General features: G+C 40.3%; 1 protein-coding gene across 9 annotated transcripts in view; it reads right to left on the bottom strand.

The window, feature by feature from the left end:
• GPBP1 (GC-rich promoter binding protein 1) overlaps window positions 1-15364 on the bottom strand; it is an 86326-nt gene that overhangs the window by 26555 nt on the left and 44407 nt on the right. For all 9 annotated transcript variants that reach the window (XM_024246758.3, XM_024246759.3, XM_063723927.1 and 6 more), the window contains 2 exon segments: window positions 3283-3406; window positions 2931-3154 (listed from right to left, as the gene is read on the bottom strand). In XM_024246758.3, the coding sequence (XP_024102526.1) occupies window positions 2931-3154; window positions 3283-3406 (348 nt within the window).

Raw genomic sequence — 15364 nt, 5'->3', positions numbered from 1 at the left:
TGCCTCTTTTAAAGAAGGTACTTAATATATATTAAATAAAATGAATTTTAATATAAATATTTTAATCACCTAAAAAATGAATGATTACTAACATTGTACTGAGATTATTGCAAAGCAAATATACATGCATACCACCATCATTCCTTCAGAGACACAAACTAAACAATTAAGATTTTGGCGGTGGTTACATGTACATAGCATCTTTAAAGTATACTACTAGAAATTATACTCTGCCAAGTCTAGGATTATAATAGGCAATGACAACCACATCTTGAGAATGGGGGTGGGATATGAAAATAATAACAGCAATTAGTTTTTACTGAGTGCTTACTATGTGTCACACACAGTTTTAAGTAATTTAATTGTATTACTAATTTAACCCTCACAACACTATGAGAGTACTATTACCATTCCCAGAGTTTGTTTATACAGTTGATCCTTGAACAACGCAGGTTTGAACTATGCAAATCCACTTATATCTAGATTTTCTTCCATCTGTGCCACCTGAGACAGCAAGACCAACGCCTTCTCTTCCTCTTCAGCCAACTCAACATGAAGACAAGAATCAAGACCTTTATGATGACCCACTTCCACTTAATCAATAGTAAATATATTTCCTCTTGACTTTAGTAACAGTCTTTCTCTAGCTTACCTGTAAGAATACAGTATACAATATATATACAAAATATGTGTTAACTGTTTATATTATCATCAAGAGTTTGGTCAGCAGTAGGCTACTAGTAGTTAAGTTTTTGGGGGAGCCAAAAGTTATAAGCAAATTTGACTTCAAGGGGGGATCAGTACCACTAACCTCTGTGTTATTCAAGGGTCAACTATACTGTAAAATTTCAATGTTATGATTATTAAGTGGAAAAAACAGAACACTAACACGAGAATACAGAGTAATTACAAAGTTACTTGATAACAGGACCTAAGAGTAATCTTTTATTTTTCTATTTCCCTCACCACTCCCCGCCCTAAATCCAATCTATCAAATTTTTCCTCTTACTGAAACCTTCTATCCAAAATACTTCCAAATCATATCCAAAAACTATTTATTTTCATTTATCTCAACTACCCAGTTCAAGCCATCATTTTCTCCTGAACTATTCTCTTTTGCTATAATCCGTTCAAGACCTAAGAACTGTAAAAACTAACATTGCATCACATAACTCCTCTCTAAACCAGCTTCTCATTAACCTTGTAATTAAACCAAAATTCTGTACCTTGATGACCTGCAAAAATTCCATTCAATTTAAATCCTTTCCTATCTCTCTCACCTTGTCTAATACTAAACTACTCTTTACCCATACTAGCCTAACTTTTATCCCTTAAACATAACAAGGTTGGCTGGGTATGATGACTCATGCCTGTGTTAGAAATGCTTGTTCTTTGGTGCCATAAATAAATAGCACTTGAACATAAATTTAATTTCCTCGGCAAGGCCATTTTTACTTTCTGCAGAAAGGACACACTCGCCAGCAGTTTTGCCATGAGTACACCGAACAAAGAAGACAGGGTCATTTATAACTTGACGCATCTACTTTACTGCTGTGTCCAGTTTCTATTGGCTGGAACAGGACTTCACATTCTGTATTTGTCCTGATTGACTAGCAACTTAGAACTTTTTAAAAGTTTTTAAACTTTTTAAAAGAGGCAAAGGCAGAGGAGAACAAAGGAAGGAGGAAGTAACTTGTGGAACGCTGAGAAAGGTAAAAACACCTCCAAATAAGGAAGAACAGGCGATGACTTAATGCCTGCTTGGACTAGTATAAGCATGCCAAGGCAAATATTTAGGCTTAATTGTAGGAGCTAAGAACATAAAGTACATTGATTTCTTTATTACGGCTAGCAGATAATTAAGAATGTTAGCACAAGTGTTTGAATAAATACTGCTTCTAAGAAGAGTTACTCATTATTCTTAATTAGATGAGGAAGAAAGTCTCTTTGAAGAAGAACCTCTACTTTACTTTTTACAACTATAATCCCAGCCCTTTGGGAGGCCGAGGTTGGAGGATTGCTTGAGGCCAGAAGTTCAAGACCAACCAGGCCAACACAGTCAGCTGGGTGTAGTGGTGTGCATCTGTAGTCCTAGAGGAGCTACTCAAGAGGCTGAGACAAAAGAGGACTGCCTGAGCCCAGAAGTTTGAAGATGCACTGAGCTATGACTGGGCAACTGCACTCCAGCCTAGGCAAAAGAGTGAGACCCTGTCTCAATTCCACCACCAGCCCCACCCTGATACACACACACAAACATGAAAAAAATAAGATAAACCAAGGATGATCGCATCTTGGCATGAGCTCTCTTCCTTTCAGTCTTAACAAAAGCTCGCTGCTTATCAAGTATGTTCCAAATTAAATGTCACTTCCTGTCTAAATTTACTACAAAATATTACTTGCTTAGAGAACAGAAACTTGGTAAGAGTAAGGGCTCTGCCCATCTCAATCCAGTATGTACTGCATGTGCCAAGGACACCAGCTGACTCAGTCACTCATATATACTGAATTAGAACTGACAATGAATATATAAAAAGATAGAGTGCAAATTCTATCTAGCTTTTAAATTATCAAGAATGAATCACAAGAACTACATAAATATGACTGTACACTAGGTCAATTTTTCTGTAATTTAAGAAATACGGTATTTTGGCCGGGTGCAGTGGCTCAGTGTACAGTGGCTCAGTGCGCAGTGGCACAGTGGCTGTAATCTCAGCACTTTGGGAGGCTGAGGCAGGCGGATCACCTGAGGTCAAGAGTTCAAGACCAGCCTGGCCAACCTGGTGAAACCCTGTCTCTACAAAAATATAAAAATTAGCCGGGCCTGGTGGTGGGTGCCTGTAATCCCAGCTACTGGGGAGGCTGAGGCAGGAGAATCACTTAAAATAGCACTTACAGAAACTTCATTTGTATAAAAGTCATAAAAAACTTACAAAATCCTCAGCTTCAAACTGTTTGCGTTCTCTCTTGTCTTCTTTCCTCCCAGTTTCATTGTCAGGTATGTTGTTTTCATGTAGTCCTTGGCTTTTTCCTGAATGGAAAATACTGCTACGAGAACGAGAACTTCCACCATGGTATCCACCTCGATGATTTATGTTTTCTGTACCATTTCTTCCATGTGTACGCCATCCATTTTTTTCTTTCCTTCCAAAGTTACCTTTATTTGATAATAGCAAAGTAATATAAATTCAAAGAAGAGAGGCTTAAAGATTGAATCACATCAAAACATTCTTTAAAAATCATAAAGAAAATTAGCCATAAACATCATTCCTTAGCAAATTTTACCTCCGTTAGGACGTCCAATAGCAGAATCAAAGCCATCTGAAGAGTTGTGTCGTCGACGATTCACATCATAACGATTCTCTGTCCATGCAAAGTTTTCAGAATGCTTCTCAAAATTCAATGACGACTGAAACAAATTATAAAAATACAGGTATTAATGAAACCTAAATATAACTTTAAAAACTACTCCAACTTCACTTATTTCCAAAAATTTTAAATGGTTAAGAAAAACATATTGCAGTTATTTTCAAGATATTTGATAATTGGGTAACTACGTATAATGGATTCACCATTTTCTTCTATCTAATGGAAACAAGCACGTGTTCTTAGAGTTCGACATCTTTTTTTCCAAAAAAAATAAAGGTAAAATGCCACTGTATGGAAAACAAGTAAAAATATGATGTTTCTCATATAACAAAATGTTAAGTCTGTATCATACACTACTTGATATAAATTTTCACTACAGCTCAGTTTCCTTCTACATCAGAGAAAAATTGTCCAATGAATCTTCAGTTCTAAGTCCCTTAAATTTATTTCCATATTCCTCTTCCCCAAACCAAGTGTTTTTAAAAAGCTATCAAAATAAAAGAATGTACAATAAGTATTCCAAAAAATTAGAAACACAGAAAAGTTCTAACAATGTATAAAAGTCACTAGCCCCAAATATTAATCTACTGATCTGATAAAACCACAATCAAAACTTCCAACAGTGTTTTTAAAGAATTTAATTTTAGGCCGGGCGCGGTGGCTTACACCTGTAATCCCAGCACTTTCGGAGGCCAAGGCAAGCGGATCACCTGAGGTTGGGAGTTTGAGACGAGCTGACCAACATGAAGAAACCCCGTCTCTACTAAAAATACAAAAAAATGAGCCAGGCGTGGTGCCACATGCCTGTAATCCCAGGTACTTGGGAGACTGAGGCAACAGAATCGCTTGAACCTGGGAGGTGGAGGTTGCAGTGAACCGAGATCACGCCATTGCACGTGACAAGGGATGGGACGGGATGGGACAGGACGCGACGCAATGGGATGGGAAGGGAAGGGATGGGAAGGGAAGGGACGGGACGGGATGGGACGGGACGGGAAGGGAAGGGAGAATTTTAACAAGTGGTCTCAGTAATCTAAAAAGAAAATGCATGAAAATGATCAAAAAATGTTTGAGAAAGGCCAGGCATGGTGGCTCACGCCTGTAATCCCAGCACTTTGGGGTACCGAGGTGGGCAGATCACCTGAGGTCAGAAGTCTGAGACCAGACCAGCCTGGCCAACACAGTGAAACCCCATCTCTACAAAAAATACAAAATTAGCCGTGTGTGGTGGCACATGCCTGTAGTTCCAGCTACTCGGGAGGCTTAGACAGGAGAATTGCTTGAACCTGGGAGGCAGAGGCTGTAGTTGCAGTGAGCCGAGATGACACAACTGTACTCCAGCCTGGACGAGACAGAGTAGGACTCCGTCAAAAAAAGAAAAGAAAAGGAAAGGGAAAGGGAAAGAAAAAGGAAAAAGGAAAAGGAAAGGAAAGGAAAATAGAGCTCTATAAATCAATACAAATAAGGACAACCCAATGGGGAAAACATGAGCAAAAAGCCAGTTCTCAAAAATTCAAAGAGCCACAAATCACATGAAAACATAGCCAGGTTCTCTTGTAATCAAAATGCAAGATTAAAACAAAGTTGGCACCTCTTGCCCATTGGCCAATATATAATGACAGTAAGGGTTAAGAAGACAGACAACTCTTTTTTTTTTTTTCTTTTTTTTGAGATGGAGTCTCGTTCTGTCGCCCAGGCTTGGGTGCACTGGCACGATCTTGGCTCACTGCAACCTTCACCTCCTGGGTTCCAGCGATTCTCCTGCCTCAGCCTCATGAGCAGCTGGGATTACAGGCATCCACCACCACGCCCAGTTAATTTTTATATTTTTAGTAGAAACGGGGTTTGATCATTATTGGCCAGGCTGGTCTTCAACTCCTGACTTCAAGTGATCCACCTGCCTTGGCCTCCCAAAGTACTGGGATTATAGGCATGAGCCACTGCACCCGGCCCAGACAATTATTCATTACTGGGTTAGAAAACATACACATACATATATGCTTGCTTACTTCTCTCAGTAGGGAGAGAAATGCACATGTATATCTGCACTTATATTTGTCATCTTTTAAGTCTTTACGGTTTTTTTTTTTTTCAGTCTTGCATGTATTTCAATAGATTTATTCTAGCACCTTATAGTATTTTAAAATTTTTTTTGTATTATGCCCCAGAACTGAGCAGATGCCATTTATACTGCAAATATTTTTCTACAGCTTATTTTTTTTAATTTCCTTAAAAAAATTTCCCCCGCTGAAATCTGAGTAAAATAAAGAATGGAGGGGATCTTTTTCCCTCTTAAGAGACAGATCTATGTTGCCCAAGCCAGACTCGAACTCCTGGCCTCAAGTGATGCTCCTGCCTCAGCCTCCTAAGCAGCCGGGACTATAGGCATGCACCACTGCGCCCAGCTTTGAGATACAGATATAGATATAGACTTTTTTTTTCTGAGACGGAGTCTCGCTCTGTCACCCAAGGCTGGAGTGCAATGGTGAAATCTCAGCTCACTGCAACCTCCGCCTCCCAGGTTCAAGTGATTCTCCTGCCTCAGTCTCCCAAGTAGCTGGGACTACAGATGCCCGCCACCACACCTGGCTGATTTTTGTATTTTCAGTAGAAATGGGGTTTCACCATATTGGCCAGGCTGGTCTCAAACTCCTGACCTTGTGATCTGCCTGCCTTGGGCTCTCAAAGTGCTGAGATTACAGGCGTAAGCCACCATGCCCAGCTAGCTTTGATATTCTAAAAAGACTATATAGGTGGTTTTAATGAAGTATTTAAACATATAAAGAAGTAATTAAACAGGGTAAGTGCTTGTTACTATTTTAAATATTTTTAAAGCCTTAAGTCTTTGTTGCATTTACAATTCTATCTTGTATTAGTCTTTTATCTAGCAACTTTATTTCTAGTAACCTTAATTCTTACTTTGTAGCATGTCTGTTGGGATTTTTTTATATGGACAGTTACTGTTAATAAATGATACCAGTTTTCTATCTTGCCCTTTAGTCCTGTTACCTGTTATTTCTTACTCATATTTTACTATGCTGGCTATATGTCAGTCTTTCAAGAGTCTGGGATTTTATCATCTGTGTAAGCTAACAAGCTAGCCTGGATACTGTTTCATGGATGCTGGCAAAAGACATGAGACAAAGACTTTATTACTCATGGCACAGCAAGCAGCATAAGCGTGATGTTGGCACTGGTTCTGTACAGCCCCCTAAGACCTTTGGGGCTTGACAGGGAGGAGCCCAGGTGGATGCTGTCCTTGCACTGAGTTTGGCAAATCAACCACATTTATAAAGAGCTTGGTCTTTGTCCCTCAATTTGCTTACTGAAAACAACCAAGAAATGGCCCATGCAAAGCGTAGTCAAGATTTTGCATTCTTGGCATACAAGCAAGAACGTGCAGGGGGCTGGGTGCAGTGGCTCATGGCCATAATTCCAGCAATTTGGGAGGCTGAGGCAGGTGGATCACTTGAGGTCAGGAGTTTGAGACCAGCCTGGTCAATATAGTAAAACTCCATCTCTACAAAAAATACAAAAATTAGGCCAGGCGTGGTGGCTCATGCCTGTAATCCCAGTACTCTGGGAGGGTGAGGTGGGCAGATCACCTGAGGTCAGGAGTTCGAGACCAGCCTGGCCAAAATGGTGAAACGGCTCACTAAATACACTAAATTCACTAAAAGTACAAAAATTAGCCAGGTATGGTGGTGAGTGCCTGTAATCCCAGCTATTTGGGAGGCTGAGGTAGGAGAACTGCTTGACCCTGGGAGGTGGAGGTTGCGGTGAGCCAAGATTGCACCACTGCACTCCAGCCTGAGCAACAGAGCAAGACTCCATCTCCAAAAGTTAAAAAATAACTTCAAAAGAATACAGGCTGGGCACAGTGGCTCATGCCTGTAATCCTAGCACTTTGGGAGGCTGAGGCGGGAGGATCACGAGGTCAGGAGATCGAGATCACCCTGGCTAACACGTTGAAACCCCGTCTCTACTAAAAATACAAAAAATTAGCCAGGCGTGGTGGCGGGCACCTGCAGTCCCAGCTACTTGGGAGACTGAGGCAGGAGAATGGCATGAACCCAGGAGGCAGAGCTTGCAGTGAGCAGAGATCGCACCACTGCACTCTAGCCTGGGCAACAGAGCGAAACTCGGTCTCAAAAAAAAAAAAAAAAATACAAAAATTAGCCAGGCGTGGTGGCGCACACCTGTAATCCCAGTGACTTGGGCGGCTGAAGTATGAGAACTGCCTGAACCTGGGAGGCGGAGTCTGCAGTGAGTTGAGATAGCGCCACTGCACTCCGGCCTGAGTGACAGAGCAAGACTCAATCTCAAAAAAAAAAAAAAAAAAAAGGCAAAAATGCTCAGAGCCCAGGATGAATTGCCTCTCTCAATGATCTACCCATCAGCCCTAAACATTCTTGGCTGAATTTGAATTTTCCCATTATTATTCCACTGTTAGTAACTCATACTAATCTTCCTGACAGAGACTAGAACCAAATTCATTTAATTGGTCTTATACAGCATTTAATTAAGTCTATTATCAACATATCAAGTGAGGTCAGGACCCAGCCAACTGAATAAACCCTGGAAGGAGGAACGCTGGTGGAGGTTGGGGACCACCAATAAGTAATTTTGCCAGGATATGGTCTAAGGCCATGATTATCCATTACAGTTCATTAACAGGAATTTAAACCGACCTGACTGTTGGTATCATTCATTAACAATTACAGGGGCAACAAATGGGCCAAAAGTTACCCCTCATTGTCAATAGAGAGATCTCCTGTATCTCATTCTCTCACATAAAAATCAACCACCCCAAGGGACACAGGTCACTCCAAGATATGTTGTTAAACTTGATTTGGATTACTGTTAATAGCTTAGTTCAGAAACATGAACAGTGTCTCAAAGTAACTGGAGCCTCAGTTGCTACACATGTCATAACTTTCAGGTATCTGGATAAGCATATGAATTGTTATTAATCATAATGAAACAAGGTTGTATGGATTAATCATAATGAAACAAGTGTTCAAATGCAGATTTAGGAGCTGCCATTGATGGCATCAGGAGTAGCAGGATAGCTGACTCCTCATGTCCACATCAATTTTTCCAAGTTCAAAGCATGCGGACAGAGGTGACAAATCTAGCAGTATGTCAGTGTCATCTCCTCCAGCTGCTGTTTGACTCAGGCAGTGATGCTGGTTCAACAGTACAAAGAGGGCATTAATTGTTCACCTTTCTGCACCTCCTGGGTATGTGTTTCTCAAGTGTTGGGGTTGTCTGCTCTCCCTCCACAGCCATGAAATTGGTTAGTCTTGTGTCTAGCAATCTTAATTCTTACTTTGTAGAATCTGTCGGAGTTTTTTTTAATATGGACAGTTAATTGTTCACAAATAATACCAGTTTTTTTTTTTTTTTTTGAGAAGGAATCTTGCTGACTCCCAGGGTGGAATGCAGTGGCACGATCTTGGCTCACTGCAAGCTCCGCCTCCCGGGTTCACGCCATTCTCCTGCCTCAGCCTCCTCAGTAGCTGGGACTACAGGCGCCCGCCACCATGCCTGGCTAATATTTTGTATTTTTAGTAGAGACGGGGTTTCACCATGCTAGCCAGGATGGTCTCGATCTCCTGCCCTCATCATCCGCCTGCCTTGGCCTCCCAAAGCGCTGGGGTTACAGGCGTGAGCTACCGTGCCCGGCCAAATAATACCAGTTTTCTATCTTCCTTTTTATTTTTAGTCCTATTGTATTTCTTACTCATATTTTACTGTGCTGGCTATATGTCCGTCTTTAAAGTACAAGAGCTGTGACTTCACTTAAGAAAAAAAGAAAATCTCCTACTTGAACCCAGGCTTTTCATCTGGGGGGGTAAGATGTGAATGAGATGGGGGCATTTTTATGTAATTTGCAGTGATCTGTTGTGTCCCCTACCTTGGTTCTCAATGGATACTGTAGGGGGAGAGTAGGTGAGCAGTTCACTCAAGCAAATGGTCATTGTCTTCATGATCTAGGATGTCAATCCAAGATAATCTAATAAATTAGAATTACTTAGATTCCATTTTGGCCAAGCTATCACCCTGGGGTATGGCCTGAACTTTAATTACTCTTAGGGGAAAGCAACATCATGTCCAGGGATGGTCAGGTCATAATCTCGAATTTTAAAACTATGAACTGGGTACAGTGGCTCACGCCTATAATCCCAGTGCTTTGGGAGGCCAGGAGTTCAAGACCAGCCTTGGCAACACAGCAAGACCCCATCTCTACAAAAAAAATTAGCTGGGCATGGTGGTGTGCACCTGTAGTCCCAGCTACTTGGAAGGCTGACTAGAGAGGGTCATTTGAGGACAGGCACGGTGGCTCACGTCTGTAATCCCAGCACATTGGGAGGCTGAGGCAGGTGGACTGCCTGAGGTCAGGAATTCGAGACCAGCCTGACCAATATGGTGAAACCCCGTCTCTACTAAAAATACAAAAATTAGCCGGGCATGGTGGCATCTGCCTGTAGTCCCAGCTACTCAGAAGGATGGAAAAGGAGAAATGCTTGAACCTGGGAGGCAAAGGTTGCAGTGAGCTGAGATTGTGCCACTGCACTCCAGCCTAGGCGACACAGAGAGACTTCGTCTCAAAAAAAAGGAGGAACACTTGTGCCCAGGAGTTCCAGGTTGCACCAAGCTATGATCACGCCACTGTACTCCAGCCTGGGCCATAGTCTGAGACCCTGTCTCTAGAAAAAATTTTAATTAAAAATATAATTTAAGGCCAGGCGCAGTGGCTCATGCCTGTAATCCCAGCACTTTGGTAGGCCGAGGCGGGCGGATCATGAGGTCAGGAGATCGAGACCATCCTGGCTAACATGGTGAAACCCCGTCTCTACTAAAAATACAAAGAATTAGCTGGGCGCGGTGGTAGGCGCCTGTAGTCCCAGCTACTGAGGGGCTGAGGCAGGAGAATGGCATGAACCCGGGAGGCAGAGCTTGCAGTGAGCCGAGATAGCACCACTGCACTCTGACCTGGGTGAAAGAGCGAGACTCCGTCTCAAAATAATAATAATAAAATATATATATATATACAATTTTAAAATATATATACATAATTAAAATATCTACATTCTCAAAATTTCTCATTTCTTTTATACCAATTATACCCAGAAGTGACCATGAAGAGATTTCTTTAGTTATGCTGCATTCATTGACCAAACAGCCTTACGGAGGTGCGAGGAGGTAAGGAAGGTAGAGTTTTAACTTGTTTGGAGCTAATTTTGAGGAGGCTCTTCTAGTACTTCACAATACCAGATGTCTGTGGATGGTAGAGAGCATGGAATGTCCATTGATTATATTGAATACTGATCCTGCAAGGTGTTCTTGAAAAAGTTTCAACCATGGTAAGGTACCACTGATAGCACCAAGAACTGGAGCTAATCTGACAAACTTCTGGCAAGAGTATAAAGAAAATAGTTATAGAGGCCGGGCATGGTGGCTCATACCTGTAATCCTAGCACGTTGGGAGGCTGAGGTGGGAGGATCACGGGGTCAGGAGATCAAGACCACCCTGGCTAACAGTGAAACCTGTCTCTACTAAAAATACAAAAAATTAGCTGGGCGTGGTGGCACACACGTGTAGTCCCAGCAACTCGGGAAGCTGAGGCCAGGAGTTCAAGACCAGCCTGGGTAACGCAGTGAGACCCTGTCTCTAAGGAGGAAAAAAACTTAAGGAAATTTTTTAAATATCAAACAAGCTGTAGAAAAACATTTGCAATCTAAATGGCATCTGCTCAGTTCTGGGGCGCCATATGAAAAAAAATTTTAAATAAAAAATATAGTCAAACATAACCCAATATGAAAGAAGCTATAAATCACTAAGAAATAGACTACATAAGCAATTCTGAGAAAATATTTCTAACACAAAAATATGCTCCATCGTCATTAAGTGAGGCAAATCAAAATGAAATACCATCTTTTCATCTAATTTCACAAAAACGTAAAAATGAAAACATACAGTGTCGCCGAGACTGAAAAGCTGCCCCCCCTCCCCATAAAACTGTAATGGGATTATAAGTAGATGCGAACATTTTGGAGAGCAGTTAGGCATGATCTACCAAAAGGTACAAACCTTCTGATTCAGCAATTCTACTGCTAGAAATTTACCTTATCATTATATTCAAGAAATGCCCAGGTATTTCTACAGTCTAGTCCATTAATAGGTAATTAATTACATAATCCACGTAGATCCACTCAACAAAAGTTTATACAGCCACTAAAAAGAGATGAATTTCCTATGACTGACTATAGAAAGATACTAGAGATGGTATCCTTGAAAAAAAGGAAAAAAAAAAACAGTTATTTCATCTGTTTCTCCAAACTGCGATAAAAATATATTCTGGTGTATGCATAAAAGTATCTTAGCATTTCACCTCTGAAACCTAGTCTACTATCCTAATAATTATCAAGAAAAGAAAGTTATTAAACTGATGAATTTTAAAGTCTGATACATATGGCTTCCTATTCCAGCTCTAGTATGTCTCAGCAAATTAATCTCTCAACCTGAGTTCCCTCATCTGTAAATGGTGGGGCAGGGGGAGATAAGAGTGTCTACCATTTTAAGATTTTTCTTACCTTTATATAAAGTGTTTTATTACAACAAGTAAGGCAGAGACCATCTCCATCCATTCCCTCTTACACTGCCTTTCTGGACTGTTTTTAAAAATAGTTTTAAGGCCAGGTACAGTGCCTCAAGCCTATAATCCCAGCACTGATTTCAAGACCAGCCTGGGCAACATAGTGAGAGACTGTCTCTACAAACAAACAACCAAAAATCAAAACAAAAAAAAAAAACAAAACTAAAATTGGAAAAAAAAAAAGTTTCATTTAAAATTTTCTCTAAAGCCCAGAATACCTAAATAAACAATAAACCAAAAAATCTACATAGTAAACCTTCTCCATAGAAGTTTCAATGAAATCTGGCTATGTACCTTCAGAACAGCAAAAATCAAACTAAAAGTTTCAATGAACTCGACTAGCAGTCTGACTGAATTTTCTGATCCTTTTAGCCTAAAAGTATAAATAGCCAACATTTTCATCGCAAGCTGACATTGCTTACATTGTCAAAGGAAAGTTCTGGTACAGTAATACTAATCTTTTTAACACTGCCATAAAAGAATCAAAAAAATGCTACTATTATACACTATAGAGAAAACTACAGATTATTGAATACAAATATGAAAATGTATTCATCATAGTAATGTTCCACAACACATTTTTTATTTTGTTTAAAAAGAAAAAAAATCTCCAACTTTCTGTTTCTATTTCATACTATTCATCTACCCTTTTAATACCACACCCCCGAAATCTTTCATCAAACAATTATGAAGATACAGCATCCTGTTTACTGGGATTATTTTGTCATCCTTCCTAGCATAACAAACGGAATTTGCTAGTTATCTACATTTTTCAATATCTGTTCAATATTCTTTCAGTAATACTTTCAAACTGCTGGTCAGCAGCTATTAACAAATGATAAGATCAGTCACAACTGGCATTTTTTAATGGAATTAAAAAAAACAGAAAATCACAAAAGAAAACATTAGTGCACCATAGGTATATGAAATTTGTTATATATACATGAAAATGAAAAGACTGTGTAAAATATCCTTCTCACTACAGGTCACAATCAAGAGTTTAAAAGTCACTGCCCTAAATAAGAGATTTATACTCAGCCACATGCAGTTTAAATTTTTACCACATGGTGGGGCTAAAGTTCTACACATCTCAAAACTAATGCCATACAGTTCTGAAAACATCTTTACCCTTAATTCAAACTTCATGTCATCTTTTCAAACAAAAAATAAATACTGCCATTTAATTTAAATAGAGAATGCAATACTAATTAATGTCTGTTCCAATTACTCAGAACAATATTAAAAAGAGAAATGATGTGGGTAAACAAGTCTATGGCAGAAAACAAGAGGTAAGTTACAAATAGAACTCATAAATGATGATTCTGAGAAAGAATAAGACAGAAAAGGTATAATAAAAGTACTAGACTTTTGTATAATAAAAGACTTTTGTATATAAAAGTATAATAAAAGCACTGTACTAGAAAGTACAATGTCTGTCAAAACCACTTTGGGCAAAGAAACAAATCTCAAATACTGCTAGTTAAGAGTTTAAATTGGGTGGGGTGCGGTGGCTCGTGCCTGTAATCCCAGCACTTTGGGAGGCCGAGTCAGGTTGATCACCTGAGGTCAGGAGTTTGAAAGCAGCCTGGACAGTATGATGAAACCCCATCTCTACTAAAAATACAAAAATCAGCTGGGTATGATGGCAGGAACCTGTAATCCCAACTACTCAGGAGGCTGAGGCAGGAGAATCGTTTGAACCTGGGAGGCAAAGGTTGTAGTGAGCTGAGATCGTGCCATTGCACTTCAGCCTGGGCAACAAGAGTGAGACCCCCATCTCAAAAAAAAAAAAAAAAAAAAAAAAACCCTGGAAAGATACACAAAACGTTTTTAAAAAGCTTGTAAACACTTCTTGTCTTCATTTAAATGTTAACTTGAAGTTAAGATTGGTAATTTAAAAAATTTAAAAAAAATAGAGACACGGTCTCACTATCTTGCCCAGGCTGGTCTTGAACTACTGAGCTCAGGAGATGTTTCTGCCTTGGCCTCACAAAGTGTGATTACAGATGTGAACCATTGAGCCTGGCTGATAATTGTCAACGTGCGTTGAAATTCTTAATGCTTTTTGGACCTGACTCTTGATTAATTTGTATAGGCCCTCATAATAATGATGATTTTACTCTTAGAATTTGGAACGCCAGTTCTAAATTCTGAATTCTTCTAATTAAAAATTAGCTTTAGAAAATAGTTGACAACTTTTTTTTTTTTTTTTGAGATGGAGTCTCGCTCTGTCAAGTGATTGACAGAGCAGGTTCAAGTGATTCTCCTGCCTCAGCCTCCTGAGAAGCTAGGATTACAGGCACGCGCCACCAAGCCCAGCTAATTTTGTATTTTTAGTAGAGACAGTGTTTTTCCACGTTGGTCCAGCTGGTCTCGAACTCCCAACCTCAGGTGATCCCCCTGCTTCGGCCTCCCAAAGTGCTGGGATTACAGGCATGAGCCACCGCACCCGGTCCAGATGCTAATTTTTATTGCTGTACTTTATGTTAGCAATGAGATCTCTTAAAAATTACACGAAGTTTTACATTTATTTCAGAGAAAATGACAAAAGAGGAAAAGTAAACAAAGAGGAAAGCATGAAACCCATATGCATCCAGGCAGGACTGGGGAAAATGCCGACTTAAAAGACAAGAGCAGCTCGGTTGGGGGGAATTCCAGGGACCCACACACGAATGAGAAGGTGGCAGTCAGTAACAAGAATTGGTTTCAGTGGCTTAATCAATAGAGGTCTCCATTCCCCAACAATTTCAAGTACCTTTTTTTTTAATATTAATTATTTGTTTTTTGCGTGTGTGGTTTTTTTTGTTGGGTTTTTTTTTGAGACAGAGACTCGCTCTGTCACCCAGGCTGGACTGCAGTGGCGCAATCTCAACTCCCTGCAACCTCTACCTCCCGGGTTCAAGTGATTCTCATGCCACCGCACCTGGCTAATTTTTGTATTTTTAGTAGAGACGGGGTTTGGGCCATGTTGGCTAGGCTGGTCTCGAATTCTTGACCTCAAGTGATCTGCCCACCTGTGCCTCCCAAAGTGCTGGGATTACAGGTGTGAGCCACCACGCCCGGCCCGGTGTTTTGTTTTTTAATCGTTTTCCCCAGTTGTACTTGTTCAGACTAAAACTCAATTCCAAGAGTCTGCAGCACTTGAGCTACAACCAACTACCCTCCCCACATCCAATCTGGGCACCTGTAATCAAGAAGATAGGTTTCTTCCCCCATCTCATCTCCTAAACAAGGGGTACACCTTACTGGGAGAGGCAGACTGCCAACATTTCTCACGCTCTCCAATTCCAATTGAAGAAGTTAAATTTCTGATAACTACAGTCAAGAACTCTGGA

The sequence above is a fragment of the Pongo abelii genome, chromosome 4 (genome assembly GCF_028885655.2).
Source record: "Pongo abelii isolate AG06213 chromosome 4, NHGRI_mPonAbe1-v2.0_pri, whole genome shotgun sequence".
NCBI lineage: Eukaryota > Metazoa > Chordata > Mammalia > Primates > Hominidae > Pongo > Pongo abelii.
Note: the sequence above shows the minus strand (reverse complement) of the source record. Positions and strands in the feature narration are given on the sequence as shown.